The sequence below is a fragment of the Mixophyes fleayi genome, chromosome 3, assembly GCF_038048845.1.
Source record: "Mixophyes fleayi isolate aMixFle1 chromosome 3, aMixFle1.hap1, whole genome shotgun sequence".
Classification (NCBI taxonomy): domain Eukaryota; kingdom Metazoa; phylum Chordata; class Amphibia; order Anura; family Limnodynastidae; genus Mixophyes; species Mixophyes fleayi.
The window spans coordinates 29,542,990-29,559,157 of record NC_134404.1 but is presented as its reverse complement, the minus strand read 5'-3'; the positions used below and the strand labels follow the sequence as shown (position 1 = coordinate 29,559,157).

At 38.4% G+C, this 16,168-nt stretch overlaps 1 protein-coding gene across 1 annotated transcript in view; it reads right to left on the bottom strand.

The window, feature by feature from the left end:
* LOC142143438 (cytochrome P450 2K4-like) overlaps window positions 1-16,168 on the bottom strand; it is a 181,540-nt gene that overhangs the window by 34,472 nt on the left and 130,900 nt on the right. Inside the window, exon 6 of the mRNA XM_075201280.1 lies at window positions 4,674-4,850. Coding sequence (XP_075057381.1) covers window positions 4,674-4,850 — 177 coding nt within the window. The remainder of the gene's footprint in view (window positions 1-4,673; window positions 4,851-16,168) is intronic.

The window sequence follows — 16,168 nt, the reverse complement described above, 5'->3', positions numbered from 1 at the left end:
AGTTTGTCAAGCTGCTTTTCCAAAAGTCAAATTAAGGGAATGACTTGGCTTAAGCTAGCAGAGTCTGAACTCACTTCACATGTCACAACTTCAAATGGTTTCAGAACCTTGCACAGCACAGAAAGAATTATCTACTGTGCAAGACTGAAATACATTCCCCCTCCTTTCCTTTTCATGGCTTGTGCATTATGCTTGTATGGCTTTGCACTATTCCTCCATCCTCTGAAGCATGTACAGGGTGGAATTCCGCCTTTTTAACACGTCTTGCTTAAGTTGGTGACAGGGCAAATTAAATTGCTCTTGGAGCTGCTGCACTCTCCTACATGCTGTGGCAGAATGCCGGAAATATTTTTCAAGAAGCTCTGCACCACCAAGTTTATTGTGTGAGCAAAACAGGGAATGTGATGGAATTCACTAAGCTGTAATGCTCGCACAATATTGTTGGCATTATCAGAAATAACATATCCTCAGGAGAATCCAAGTGGTATAAGCCATGTAGCAATGACATCCCTTAGTTTTCGTAACAAATTATCAGCTGTATGCCTGTTAGTGAAGCCGGTGATACAAAGAGTAGCCTGCCTGTGAGAAATGTTACATAGTAGTGTATATGCGGCTGATGTTCCTGCTTGTGAAGGTGAATGACCAACCCAGTGGGCTGTCAGTCATATAATATTTAGTTTGGCCACTTCCACTTGTCCACATATCTGTGGTTAAGTGTACAGTGGGCAGAATGGCATTTTTGAGCCCAATTAGTACATTTTTCCAAATGTTTTGATAGTTGCCGAATATCTTTTCGTGAAAAATGGCATCACGATGGAATTTTGTAACGGGGGACACAAAACATCAATTAACTGTGAAAAACCAGCTGTGTTCATAGCGGATATTGGACACAGATCTAACACTAGCATAGTCGCCATGGCGTTTTTGATCCGCTTTGCAACTGGGTGACTGCTGTCATATTTGCTTCCTCTAGCAAAAGATTGTTTCACAGTTAATTGTTGTAAAGTACTAGTGCTCTTCTTCTTGGGCTGCTTATGGGAGGAAGATTCACCCCCAGCAGCAGCAACAGCAGCAGCAGTGGGACTAATGCTCAACAATTCTTCAGAGGAATCAATTATAGTGCTGGAGTCATCGAGCTTTACCAAGTTGGATGCAGAGCTAACTCCGATCGCTACTGAGGATATTGATGAGGACGGTGTTGTGGGTGTAGATTGCAGGCATCGGGATGTAGGTGAGAGAAGGTTCCTAGCTGATGATGGACTGCTTGTTGTTATTTTTTTGCCATAACTTTCAGCTTTTCCCAACACCTTGCCATGAACTCTCGTCAAATGGCGTAACATGGATGAGGTTCCAAGATGGTTAAGGTCCCTCCCTCGACTGACTGTGGCTATACATACACTACAAATGGCTATACAACTGTCAGGATTTGGGTATAAATAATTCCACACATTAGAAGTGGCTTTTTTGGTCTTATGCCCAGGCATGACAATGGCCTTCTTCTTGTCACGTGCCAGAACTGCTTACACTGGTCAGGACTTACACAAACAACCTCATCCTCATCAACATCCTTATTAGCTCCCTCATCGGCTACACAAATATCCCCCTCATCCTCTTCCAATTCCAAAGTGGCAACCTTGTATCACCAGCTACAGGTGTATCACCAGCTACACTCAGGTTGTTCAGGCACACATCAGCAGAAATGCTGAAAGGGCCCTTCTTTATGGGTACACTATCAGAATGGTCACGATTACACATACCACTCGTGGATGGACTCTCCTCAGGGATTGGTGTCATTTCTGATTCTAAGCATACATTTTCCTCTAATGCCTTATTGTTTTCTTCCAGCTCGGCTTTCACACGTAACAGTAGTTGTGCACTACTTTTGGACTCCGAATTACTTGGTCTTGCTTGGTCACGAGTAACCTTACAAGTAGAAGCCTCAGTAAAATTTTTAGATCTTGAACTAATAGAGAAAGGTGAAGGCCTCATTCTTTCTTTGCCACTGCATGTGTAGAATGGCATGTTGGCAATATTTTTTTTATAGGCAGTTAACTTTTCCTTTATTACAGCTCTTTTTCAACACGGTAAAAGGTGTTTTTTTGTTGGATTTTTTCCCTGACTTCAAAAGACTATGTACATTTACAGGGAAGACTACCATCAAGACAGGTGGCAGCAGCTGCTTCTGCTCATTTGTGTACTGCTGTAAATCCATTTTAATGAGACCCCAAACACTTTGTAGTGCAAGTTCAGAAATATACTGTGCTGCTTAATTACAATTTCAGCAGTCAGCAAATACATCTTTTTTAGAAGGGGGGATATGACACCCCAAACACTTTGTAGTGTAAATTCGGAAAAATGCCTCCTCTATACTGCTCTATTCCTGCGACCTAACCCTTCTCTGTCCCTCTCTCAAATGGTGCTAGATCGCGAGAACCGAGATCCGACGACGTCACGATGACGTTTTGCCTCGTTTTGGAATCCGAATAGTTGCGAGAGTACCAAGCCGACTCGGCTTTATACTCGGATTCCCGAAGTTCGGGCGGGTTCGGATTCAAGGAAACCGAGCCCGCCCATCTCTAATTATAAGTACTGGAACTAGGGGGATACATGGGTAGCAGAAAGGGTTTAAATAAGTGGAACATATTAAGATTGGGTTAATGATCTTTTTGAAGATCTAGGAAGTAAGGTGTCCCATTTGCAGACGTCAACAAACATTGTAAGATTATTAATTTTGAGCAGGACATTAAATTGCTACAGAAGGATTTAGCTCAAATGTCGAGTTGGGCAGGGGAATGACAGATGTTGAATGTAGAATAATTTAAGAATATTCATGTAGGCTGTGGAAATAATTGTGCTACCTATACACTTAATAGGATAAAATTGCAAAGATCTGCTATGGAAAAGGACTTTGATATGGGTGTGGTACGTTGTCGCGAATAGTAAAATACCAACACTGATTATACCTACATAAAAATAGTGAACACTATTACAGTGACATTAAAAAAAATATAGACTTACCAAGAAATAGACACAGAAGATTTCAGACCAGGGTTGAACTCAGCAATGCCAGGACACGACACTCTATGCTAATATTAATCCTAACCCTACCCCTAATTCTAACCCTAATCCTAACTCTAACCCTAACCTTAAACCTTAGTGAGGCGCCTGGCCTTGGCGCTTTAAAACAGGAAATGTTAGTGTTCCTATTATTATTATTATTATTATTATTATTATAATCGTACATTTAAATGGCACCACAGTGCACAGTGGGCATGCAGTGGAGGAGAGGGTGTGGAGTAGTTTGGAAGGAATAGGGTCGAGTGGACAGGTTGTAGGGTAAGATAAGATAAGTGCAGAGACTTTGTCTTCAGTTACTGCAAAGAATGAATTAAGGGTGGATTGGGGAGTGTAGGTAAAGGTGGGTAGACTGGGAGGAATGAGTGGAATTTGGCATTAGAAAATAGCTTGTCAAAAAGTGGTAAAATCATGGGCAGTGAGGGAGGAAGGAGGAGTAGGTGCAGGTGGGCAGAGAAGTGAGTTGAAGTTGGCAAAGAGGCGATGTGGGTTAGAAGACTGGGTGGATAGTAGAGATTTGAAGAATGTTTGTTTACCAATTGAAAGGGCAGTGCTGTAAGATGAAAGGATGAATTTATAGTGGAGGAAATCAGGACAGTGGTGCTCTGCAGTGTGGGAGCACTTTTGCAGGTAGCGGGTCTGTTTGTTGTGCCAAGGCTGGTGTTTGGATTGTAGAAGACTATATGTAGTAGATGAAACTACATTGTATAGGGCTGAAGTGAGTGTTTTGTTATAGAAAGACGCAGCCTAATTAGGACAGGACAAGGCAGTCAATGGAGAAAATAGTTGTTTTAGGGAAAATGAGAAGTGAAGTGGGTTAAGAGTACTAAGATTTTGTTGTATACGTGTATTTTTGGGTGCAGGGGGAAGGGCACGAGGTAAGGTGAAGATGAAGGAAAGGAGGTTGTGGTCAGAGAGTGGAAGGCTAAATTGGAGAAACTAGAGATGGAGCAGTAGCGGGAGAAGACAAGGTCAAAGGAGTGCCCATCACAGTGGGTGGGAAATTAGTTTTTTTGGGAGAGACCAAAGGATGAAATAAGTGAAAGTAGTTTACAGGCAGAAGGGACTGTAGGATTATCAATGGGAATGTTCAAATCACCTAGTATGAGTGAAGGCAGGTCAAAGGGTAGGAAATAAGTTGTGAAGAAATTGGGAAACTGCACCTGGGTGCAATAAATGACAGCAACTCGAAGGTGGAGAGGATAAAATAGATGGATAGTGTGGACTTCAAAGGAAGAGAAAATTAGATTAGATACCTTTCTCATAAGGGTGGTATCAATAGTTATAATTTAAGCAGTTGAGGTTATTGATCAAGGAAATTAATTTGTTTACCAAAAAAGAGGTTAAACTATAAGGTTAAATTGACAGATGCACCTATAACTGTGCAACCTCAGTAACTATATGACTTATTGTTACACCAGTTGGGGGTTCTGAACATGAGCATGTGGTAATTAAACCATCCAAAAATGAAAAATGTAGTCTTAAGTAAAAAAATTCACATAACACATTTTGGTAATAAATGGAAAACTTGGGGAAACATGCAATTGTTTTGTATAATGAGTTTGTTAGCCCACAAAGTATTGTTGAGAATACAATACCTGTTGTCGTTTTAAAAGAAATGCGTCAAGTACGTTCGTAGGTTCTTTTAGATCCAGTTTAGCCATTGCTTTTGTGCATATTTCATTAAGACACTTGTTCATCTCCAGATTTTTGTTAAAAAGGGTTTTGTGAGCTCCAGGTAGCCAACGCATTAGGGATGGATAAGCGTTGTAAATCTGGACGAAATCATGATAATAAGCGTCAGTATTGTAATGTGTTTGATAGAGCAATGCATTATGCAACAATATGGTACAAAGTTTACAATTTACACCAAAAGAGACGTACGCACAAAGATAAAAGCACGATCAAGAGTGACCTCCCATCTTGATAATGATAATTATATTGATATGGTTAATGATATTTATTGGGAATTTGGTTTTATAAAGCACTTAAATATTTTGTAAGGGTTGTCATGGCTGACGACATCATGAGACAGTGATGGAGGTCGTCACAAGTTCTAGACAGAGAACACTGTCAATGACCAACAAAACTTAGCTGAGGTTCACTTTTAATGCATTGTGTCAGAGTCACGTAAACATGTAGATTATTACTCTTGGTGTCTTCATCCTAGGTCATCCTTCATGTTTTCTTTCTTCAGGAAATAGGTGTGTAGTGTCCCACAAGGGGTCGAAACATTAAACCGCTGCCTGTCTAGCCCATTATACATATTATGGACACAAATGGTTTGGAGGACAAACAAAAATGGCACATTTATTATCAAGTGGAGGGAAGTAGATTAGGGTACGGGCAAATTAATAAAGGCCCTGTGCCAATATGGATTTGGTTTAGAGTAGAGCTAACAAGTGATGGGTTCATTTAGAGTTAGACGTATATTTGTTTTTTGAATGAGATACGCATTTCGTACAGCACATGCACACATAAAAGTCACGTGTCTATGTAGACTTTTGCATCTCATTGACTTCTCCTTATGCTTGAAGAGGCACAATGGGTTAATGAAGGGTAAGACAAGTGTAGGCCGATTACAATTAAGGCATGTTCCTTTTAATCTGACTCAATTAGACGTGGAAACACATGCAAATACGCTTTGCAGTTACTGGAAGGCTAGTGCAACTATATGCAATGATAATGTTGATCATCAACAGCACTATGTAGCCACTTTTGATTGGCTATTTGTGTACTGACCCCTCCAGCTGACAGTACTTAATTCATTGGTGTGGAGACTATACTATTTGAAGTCGTGGCCATCTATTCAAAATTATTTATTTGTCATTCCCATTTGGTTTACTACAAAAAAGGACGATTGCCATTGATTTATTAAAGTAGAAACAGCATATGCTTGTATTTCATTTCATTTATTTATTTATTTTTTTAATTACATGCTAGATGGAAAAAGCGACGTTTGCATTTATTGATACCATTGTCAAGACACTGTTCTTTATTGTGTATGTGACATTTCTTAAAATTATTATATTGTATACAAATAGGGTAATGCAGCTGGCATTTATTACTGTAAAGCCACTTCTCTACGCTAGCGCTAAGTTTTTTCTATCCTTACACTAACATGGGGTGTAAGTATACACACTTCACACACCCAATGTAAGAATATTTCAAATGTTACGGTTTTCTTTTTTTTCTGTGCGTCTTTTCCTACCTATATGCATCCAACTCTAAATGGGCCCATGAATATGCACTTACAGTATATGTAACTAGGTTCACTAACTGTGGCATATACAAGATTTTTGTAATAATTCAAATGTGCTATTGGTTATAACTCAAAATTCTTAAAAAGCACATTACCTAGAACAATAAATCTCATTGATATTGCATTAAACTGGCAACATGTGATTTCTCACAGTTCAGAGCTTGACACTACCAAATAGAGCCAGACCCACAAACAATATTAATGTCAATATATGTATATAACAATATCTCCAAAGCACAAACTCTCAGAGACCCTGTAAAGTGTCTAAGATATAATTCCCAGTAAGTAGGGTACCGTTGCATCTGTAACGCAATGGCGCACAGTACATTGTGCTACAATAATACTCCTTCAGACTGCCAGTTGAAGTTTGAGATTATGTTATTAAATCTTTAATACCTTATTTCCAACTTAGAAGTATATCTATTATTAACACAATAAGTGCTCCAGTGTTCATATGCAGCAGGCCCCAACAGTGGAATTGAGATTATAGTAAGGGTTCCAGAGAAAGGATCCAAACCTATCTGCTATCTAGAGCCCCTTTTTAAATTGAAAAAAAAAAGATTCATAACTTACCAGACAAATGGGATTTGTCAGCAGTTGAGAAATTTCATGAAGTAATTTCTCGATCTTCAGATATTTTGGATTCCCACGACTATGCTGACCAATTAATATGGACATAATTATGTTGTTTACAGAAGTGGTTATAACAGGTTTGTATTCAAAGGGTTTTCCTGTTAGAATTAATTCCAATCAAAAATATAATTACATAATCACCACAAATTAACACCACCTCTCTCATTAACAAGATGTTTTTATTCATAGAACTGTGACTAACTGGATGTTTTCTGTTTTGCGCACCATTCTCTGTAAATGCTAGAGACTGTTGTGCATAATTGCATTAACGAGAAGGTGTATAGGTCTACCTAATAAATTGGCCACTGATTGTTTATGTGTAATATATATCTTTACTGTGCAGTATTTTAATCAGAAAACAATTACTTAATGAAGAACTAAAGAACATACAGACAATGAACAAGTGTATAGTACAGTGAGGCCTCATACCCAATGGTCTCAAATTCCTGCAATATTGCTAAAGCACAAAGTATCAACTACATGTCAAACATAGAGTTTCACTTTTTGACTGCGAGTACTAGGCCTCAAACAGCAAAAATGGTGCGCATTCAACAAAGCAAAAAACAAACCCGGTAATAAAACTATAACAAATTATGAGAAATTAAACCTAACAGCATGCACAGTATGTTTCAATATTTATTTGTGTATGTCAAAGCTTAATCATGTTTGACTCATCATTTTTCTATTTACAAAAAAAACTAGGATGACGCAAGAAGATACTTGCCATCATCATGAATAAAATGATGATGTCCTAAAATTGACACAACAAAGAAACACTCACCTCCATAAGATTTAATTGTCTCTACTAATAAGTCACATTCTTCATTAATGTGTTCTTTTATTTTACATCCTCTAAATAATTGGTGAAGTGTTGGAAGTATAAACTTTCTCATGACTTTCCAGTCCTCACCATTAGTAAAGCCAAAAGCTGTGTAGAATTAAATACATTCATGTGTTACGGTTATTTATCAAAAATAAATGTTTTAAAAAATATTGTATAAAAAAACAACATTGGTCATTTAGGGTCTGATTCATTAAGGATCTTAACTTAAGAAACTTCTTATTTCCGTCTCCTGGACAAAACCATATTACAATGCAAGGGGTGCAAATTAGTATTCTGTTTGCACGTAAGTTAAATATTGACTGTTTTTTCATGTGCATTGAGGAGCGCAGCACGGAGGAGCCACAACGTGAGAAGCAATGGAGAAGAGGCAGCAAGGATTTAAGGAAACAGAAGAAACAGAATAAGAAAAATGAAGAGAAGAAAGGGGTACAATTGGAGAACAAGGCGATTGAAAGGTAAGTGAAGGGGGGATTTGATTTTTTACTTGCTGTACTTCAAGGATCAATGAGCGAGCACATTAAAAAAAAAGGTGATACATTATATATATATATATATATATATATATATATATAGTTAGGGGGCCCGGTGCACTGCTTTGCCCCGGGGGCCCATAATGTTGTTAAGATGGCCCTGATAATATGTACTGCGATCTTTGACTTACGTATGGTGATATCGCACAAGTTGGTAAAGTATGAAGTACTGTTGGTGATTATTATGTTTTTACCATGAATGTATTTATCTGTTTCAATAATCTGTAGAAATTACATTGTTAACCTTTATTAATCTCATATTAGCTGTTTTAGGGATCCAGTACCCTAATTTTGAGAGCAGCAGATTTACATTGTCAATCAAAGGTACTATTTATGTTTAATTAGCTTTGTATAAGTTATAAGTGCCTAATTGTATATATTTTTTTGTGCAAATTAGACGGTAAGTAAGCTCAACTATGGTAGGGACTGGTGTGAATGAATAAACATTATTTGTACTGCACTGTGAATTATGCTGGTTCTATATAATATTGAAACTTGTAAAATTACTTCCCCTGAAGTTTTGCAGATTTATTTCAGGTTTAGAAGTACAGTATTTATATTAAGTTATACATTAATATTTAGTTAAAACTGCAGTATTACGTTTGTAAAGCAACAATTAATATTTTTTATAACAGTGAAAAAATTTACCATGTCCCTTTGTTAATTTAGTAATTAGTGGAAGATTCGGCCTGTCAGAGAAATCATCATAGTGCATATAAACTTCTTTCACCGCCTCATACCCGGAAACTACAACAATTTTCTCCATTCCGAACTGGAAGCTGAATATGGAGCCATATTTCTTAGATAGCTATAAAAAGATAAAGAATAAAATACATGTAGTAATCATTACAAAATATACGTGAAGAGGAGCCTTATCAATGTAGGATATATATATATATATGTATAATAAAAATTTCCATAGACTGTAAGCAGGGCCCTCACACATCTCTGTCTGTCTGTCCCCAGTTGTAAAGCACTGTAAAATTTGCTAGTGCTATATAAATAGGATGATGATGAAATATATATATATATATATATATATATATATATATATATATATATATATATATATATATATATATATATACATACATACATATATACACTGCTAGCCTACAAGTCTTCAGATGGAAGTCATATTTTTTTTTTAGTTTCCTTGTGTATTCTTTAGGTATAAATATTAAAATATAAATCTATGCACATTTTCTTTTAATAGATATTTACTTTCTTTAGTTTTGGTAAAGGTGCTAGAAAATCAGTTTGCAGAGCTCAGCATTCAATACAGCTTACATTAATGGTGATCTCCAAAATCTCTTTATCTGCTCCCAGAGGTCTCCTAAATACTACTACTACTACTACTAATAATAATAATAATTAAAATAATAATTCATGATGTGATTATATTCTTACAATACAATCACTTGTGGGCATGACTGAATGGCAAGGTAGAAGGAGGATGCTGTAACTGATCCTGAATGGACTGCAAATAAGACAGAGAGCAGGCAAAGAAGTGTCAAACACATCATCATCATCATCTATTTATTTATATAGCGTCACTAATTCCGCAGCGCTGTACAGAGAGCTCACTCACATCAGTCCCTGCCCCATTGGAGCTTACAGTCTATATTCACTAACATACACACACAGACACTAGGGTCAATTTGATAGCAGCCAATTAACCTATTAGTATGTTTTTGGAGTGTGGGAGGAAACCGGAGCACCCATGAGGAAACACATACAAACTCCACACAGATAAGGTCATGGTCGGGAATTGAACTCATGACCCCGGTGCTGCGAGGCAGAAGTGCTAACCACTAAGCCACCGTGTTGCCCACAAACACAGCTCCCAATGTTTTCTCAAAACAAGAACATAGAACTATGTCTAGCATATTCATGCCCCGGTGCTAGGCAGAATTAGCATTAAAATGTTTGAGGTTACAATTACTTTGAATAATAAATTGAATCTGTATAAAGAAATGTGTGACCGAAAAGGATGACCTGGCACTCTAGAGTCCCCATAAATACAATGCAGCAAAGTCATGAGCAATTTAAATGGTTGAGAGATATACACACATATACACACATATATATATATATATATATATATATATATTATACCTTGTGGTAAATGCAGATGACTGGTTTTGATAGCATCGCCTGAGAAAGGTTTGAAGAGCATCCACAACAGATTATATGCCAACTTCTGCAGAAATGCATATTCCCTCTATTCCCTTCAACCCTTTGCTGGCAATCGCAGAACAAGTGATATGCCTTTACTGCAAGGCATGTATAAAATCTCTTTAATAAACCCACATGTTGGTGGGACTGGAAAATATCTTCGTACATCACAAATACTATCAGTAGCTTACAGTTTAACCATCACCAGCAAGAAACATACAATATACATTTTCTACACATGCATTAACAGTGTTTTATCATATTTACCTCTTTCATTGTTGTAAAAGGTTCTGTTAGATTAAACATATGAATATTTCCTATAATCGGTAACCATTTTGGTCCGGGGGGGAAATTCTTATAACAGTTTTTCTGTCGATCATAAAATACTTTGGCCAAAAGACAGCAGGTAATAACGAGTAAAATAATTGTGATGGGGCCAATTGCTAACATGGCGCCGTAAAGATCTAGAGAGATGGAAAAAATAGGTAGTTTAAGAGAAACTAAATCATCCTGAAAATGATAACAATTTGTTGGGTATAAGAGACATTGTATTGGACAATCTGGTTCAGTACACAGGTAACAATAGTAAAAGTAGCAAGCTCACATGTACAAAACACAATCATCATGCAAATGATACAAGAACCTACCAGACTTAGCCCAATGCTTCCTCCTCTGATTGGCTACTACAGTCATGGCCAAAAGTTTTGAGAATGACAAGTATTGGTTTTCACAAAGTTTGCTGCTTCAGTGTTTATGGAGCTTTTTGTCAGATGTTGCTATGGTATACTGAAGTAAAATTACAAGCATTTCCTAAGTGTCCTGGCCATGAAGCCAAAATTCTGATATTTTGATCCCCGAGCCACTTAGTTATCACTTTTTCCTTATGACAAGGTGCTCCATCATTCTGGAAAAAGGCATTGTTCGTCACCAAACTGTTCTTGGATGGTTGGGAGAAGTTGGTCTTGGAGGATATTTTGGTACCATTCTGTATTCATGGCTGTGTTTTTAGGCAAAATTGTGAGTGAGCTCACTCCCTTGGCTGAGAAGCAACCCTACACATGAATGTTATCAGGATGTTTTACTGTTGGCATGACACAGAGCTGATGGTAGCGCTCACCTTTCCTTCTTCGGACAAGCGTTTCTCCACATGCCCGAAACAATCTAAAAGGAGATTCATCAGAGAAAATGACTTTACCGCAGTCCTCAGCAGTCCAATCCCTGTACCTTTTGCAGTATATCAGGTTGTCCCTGATGTTTTTTTCTGGAGAGAAGTGGCTTCTTTGCTGGCCTTCTTGACAATAGGCCATCCTCCAAAAGTCTTTGCCTCACTGTGCATGCAGATGCACTCACACTTGCCTGCTGCCATTTCTGAGCAAGCTCTGCACTGATGGTGCACCCATCCCACAGCTGAATAAACTTTAGGAGACGGTACTGGACATTCCTTGGCGCCCTGAAGCCTTCTTTGCAACAATTAAACCTCCCTCCTTGAAGTTCTTGATGATCGGATAAATGGTTGATTTAGGTGCAATCTTACTAGCAGCAATATCCTTCCCTGTGAAGCCCCTTTTGTGCAAAGCAATGATGACTGTACACGACCGAGTGATCTCTAGCCTTGGCCTCATCAACACTCTCACCTGTGTTAACGAGAGAATCACTGACCTGATGTCAGCTAGTCCTTTTTGTGGCAGGGCTGAAATGTAGTGGAAATGTTTTTGGGATAAGGTTCATTGTCATGGCAAAGAGGGACTGTGAAATTAATTGCAATTCCACTGATCACTCTTCATGACATTCTGGAGTATATGCATATTGTCATCATAAAAACTGAGGCAGCAAACGTAAAAATAATATGTGTGTCATTCTCAAAACTTTTGCCCATGACTGTACTTAGGAACTGGTGAAGCTTATTTAATACAAGTTAACCCATGCATGATACTCATGCATTCTAGTCAAATCAAGCTACTTAAGGTCTTGAAGGTTCTTGTCATGCATTTGGACCTAGCTCAGGCCTCCTCAGGGGAAGAGCGTTAGTTCCCGACGCAAGCAGCCTTTTTAATGTGTGTTCATGAGGTAAAATTACCTCACGAAAATGAGTTTGACCCCTCAACTCGTAAATTTAGCCTTTACTACCCCTCCCACGGGGGGAAGGGGGAATGATGGAAGTTAACTGACTTGACTATTCTAATTTTTTTGTCAAATAATGTCAGTATACCAAATTTCAGGTCAATTGGATGAGCCCTTTCTGAGAAAATATTTTTTTACACACACACACACACACACACACACACACACACACACACACACACGCCTCTACACATGTGTGTTCATGAGGTAAAATGACCTCACGAAAATGAGTTTGAGCCCTACCAAATTTCAGCCCTTTTTGAATTTTTTTCCCCACACACACTAAGAATTTAGTAGGTCAGTGTATAACTCTGCCCAGCAGGTGGCGCTGCAACTTGGTTTTTTTTTTCCACACACACACACAGACAGACAGACGCCACTAAGCTTTTATATATTAGATTTAGATTGCTCTCAAGAAATACAGTTGAACAAATAACAATAACAATGGTGGACAAGCAAGGCAACAGACCATTCAGAATCCAAAGGTGATTGCCGCAACATGCTCAGCTCCTGACAACCTCAGTCCACCCCTTCATGCCTCACCACCATCTTTCTCCACTTTCCTTCAAAATAATAATTAATAAAATCGAAAATAAAAAAAAAAAAAAGTCTTTAAAAATATTTTGGAGCTGTGAAAAACCCATAAAATTTCATCCTTTCCAGATTTTATGGAAAACAAAAAGGCATCAATGCCCTTCTCTGATGTCATATACTGCAAATATACATACAGATGGAGCAAGTCCTTTTGCACCCTTCTTCCAAAATTCTTGATAGCCTGGTGATATTAGTAGTCCTCCATAGCATAGTCTTTCTTGGAATTCAGGTTCATTGGTCCACAAAAGACATTCAGAAAGATGCAGCCTATTTACATCTAGTCTGGTCAGATATCCACTCTAATTATATGTATAGATCTCCTCCTGTCCCAGTATAAACTATGCACTTAAAAAAAGCAATATTATAAAACCACCTGACATTTATTGGCTGAATAACTTCTACAGTGAAAAGTCATATAATATTACCTATGAAGGATTATCACAACACGTGCCACTTTTAAAAAGGGGAATGCAAGCTCACAGTACTGCTGAGTCTGTTTTACATTTTTGCTTGTTCCTCATAGCAAAACCACTGCTGTAACTCTTGGGAGACAAGAAACAGTTAAAAGCCGAGCTGCAGGTTCTGGGAAATAATACGGCATGATATGTCAAGTAACAATATGCCAAAAATGTGATGAAATGTGGTAAAAAAAAAAAAGCCTCTTGTAAAATAATTTCATTTTGACCTGTCTTTTGTTCCTATATAAGTATCACTTAGATTCATTTAGAGTGATGACCACCTGACAATTATAAATAGTGTGATTCTGTGCAACACTGACTGAAAGCCTGCAGAGTGTTGGCTGGCTGAAAATGTTACCTACACCCAATGATGGTGTAGATTAAACATGATATGCATAGTCTAACATAACAATCTCTTTGACAGCAGCATAAAACGTCACCTTTGTGAAGTACTTGGTTTATTTGCCCCTTTCCCCCATCAAAATAGAATGTAATACATTTTTAACCAATAATTAGGGTTCAGGGTCACCATCCTCATCAGTGTCAGCACCGGTATCAACAAGATCATCATTCAATATAACAGTGTCAAATAATCAACTCTAAAGTTTAAAAATATGGAATAAATTCTTGAACTTTAAATACACAAAACAAATTCTAGCTAAATTCAAGTAGAGATGAGCGCACTCGGATTTATGAAATCCGAGCCCACCCGAACGTTGCCGATCCGAGTCGGATCCGAGACAGATCCGGGTATTGGCGCCAAATTCAAATCTGAAACTGAGGCTCTGACTCATAATCCCGTTGTCGGATCTCTCAATACTCGGATCCTATAAATTCCCCGCTAGTCGCCGCCATCTTCACTCGGGCATTGATCAGGGTAGAGGGAGGGTGTGTTAGGTGGTCCTCTGTCCTGCTATATCTCGTGCTGTTCAGTTCTGTGCTGTGCTGTGCTCAGTCCAGTGGTGCTGTGTCCTGTGCTCTGTGCTTCTAAGGGCATAGTTATTTCCCCATTATTCCCAAGTTTTTTAAAAAAAAATAAAAAAATAATTATAACCAAATTTGCAAAGCCAATCCAGCAGTATATAAGCCCATTAATACTGCAATATTACCAAGTTCACACATTCAGCAGTAAAAGTCCAGTGGTACTGCTATTACAAAGTTCACTGATTCAGCAGTGTATAAGTCCAGTGGTACTGCTATTACACAGTTCCCTGATTGAGCAGTGTATAAGTCCAGTGGTACTGCTATTACAAAGTTCACTGATTCAGCAGTGTATAAGTCCAGTGGTACTGCTATTACAAAGTTCACTGATTCAGCAGTATAAGTCCAGTGCTACTCTCCTGTGCCGCATATAATTTTTAAAGGCTTTGCCGAGTGTGTGTGGCTTAGGGGTACGCTCTCTTGTGCTACATATAATGGAAAACCAAAATTTGGAGGATAAAGTAGGGAAAGATCAAGACCCACTTCCTCCTAATGCTGAAGCTGCTGCCACTAGTCATGACATAGACGATGAAATGCCATCAACGTCGTCTGGCAAGCCCGATGCCCAATCTCCTAGTACAGGGCATGTAAAATCCAAAAAGCCCAAGTTCTCAAAAAATAGCAAAAAGAGAAACTTAAAATCATCTGAGGAGAAACGTAAAGTTGGCAATATGCCATTTACGACACGTAGTGGCAAGTAACGGCTTAGGCCCTGGCCCGTGTACATGACTAGTGGTCCAGCTTCACCCAAGGATCTAAGCCCTCCTCCCCCCCTACAAAAAATTTAAGATAGTTATGCTGTCAGCAACAACAACAAAATAGCAAAGAACTCTGCCTTCTAAACAGATGACATCACAAATCCCCAAGGTGAGTCAAAGGGTGTTGTTGGTTGTGAACTCTGACCTTCCCATCACTGTATGGGAAGAGGTGACTCCATCCAGCATTTGCAGCACGCCCTCTGCATATGCTGGAAGGATCAGCCACAGTCCAGTTACAGATTTGGCTAATGAAGGTGTGAATGTTGTACACTGGGAGGAGGATATTGATGTAGCTGGCGCTGAGGAGGATGTTGATGATTATGATGCAGACAGATACCAAATTGCCTTTCTCAATTTCTATTTATATTCTAGATTATATAACGGCTGAAAAGTTTTCTGTTTTACTCCTAGTGGAGAGGGGATCTGATGCAGACAGATACCAAACTGCCTTTGTCCATTTCTTTGTATATTTGAATTTCTAGTTCTACAGTCTATGCAGGCTGCTTTATTTATATTCAACTACAAGTGTAGGGCGGGGGGGGGGGGGGGGGGGGGGCATAGATAGCCACCAAAGTAACATGGTCCATTTAATTTCACTTTCTAGCTCCACAGTCTGTGCAGCCTGCTTTTTTTATCTTTAAAGTATTTATATTTACAAGCCTTGCAATCTAAATTAACTAGAGGTAGTGACGTGGTAGAACTCCAAAAGGCAGTTTGGAAGCCCCTGTACAAAC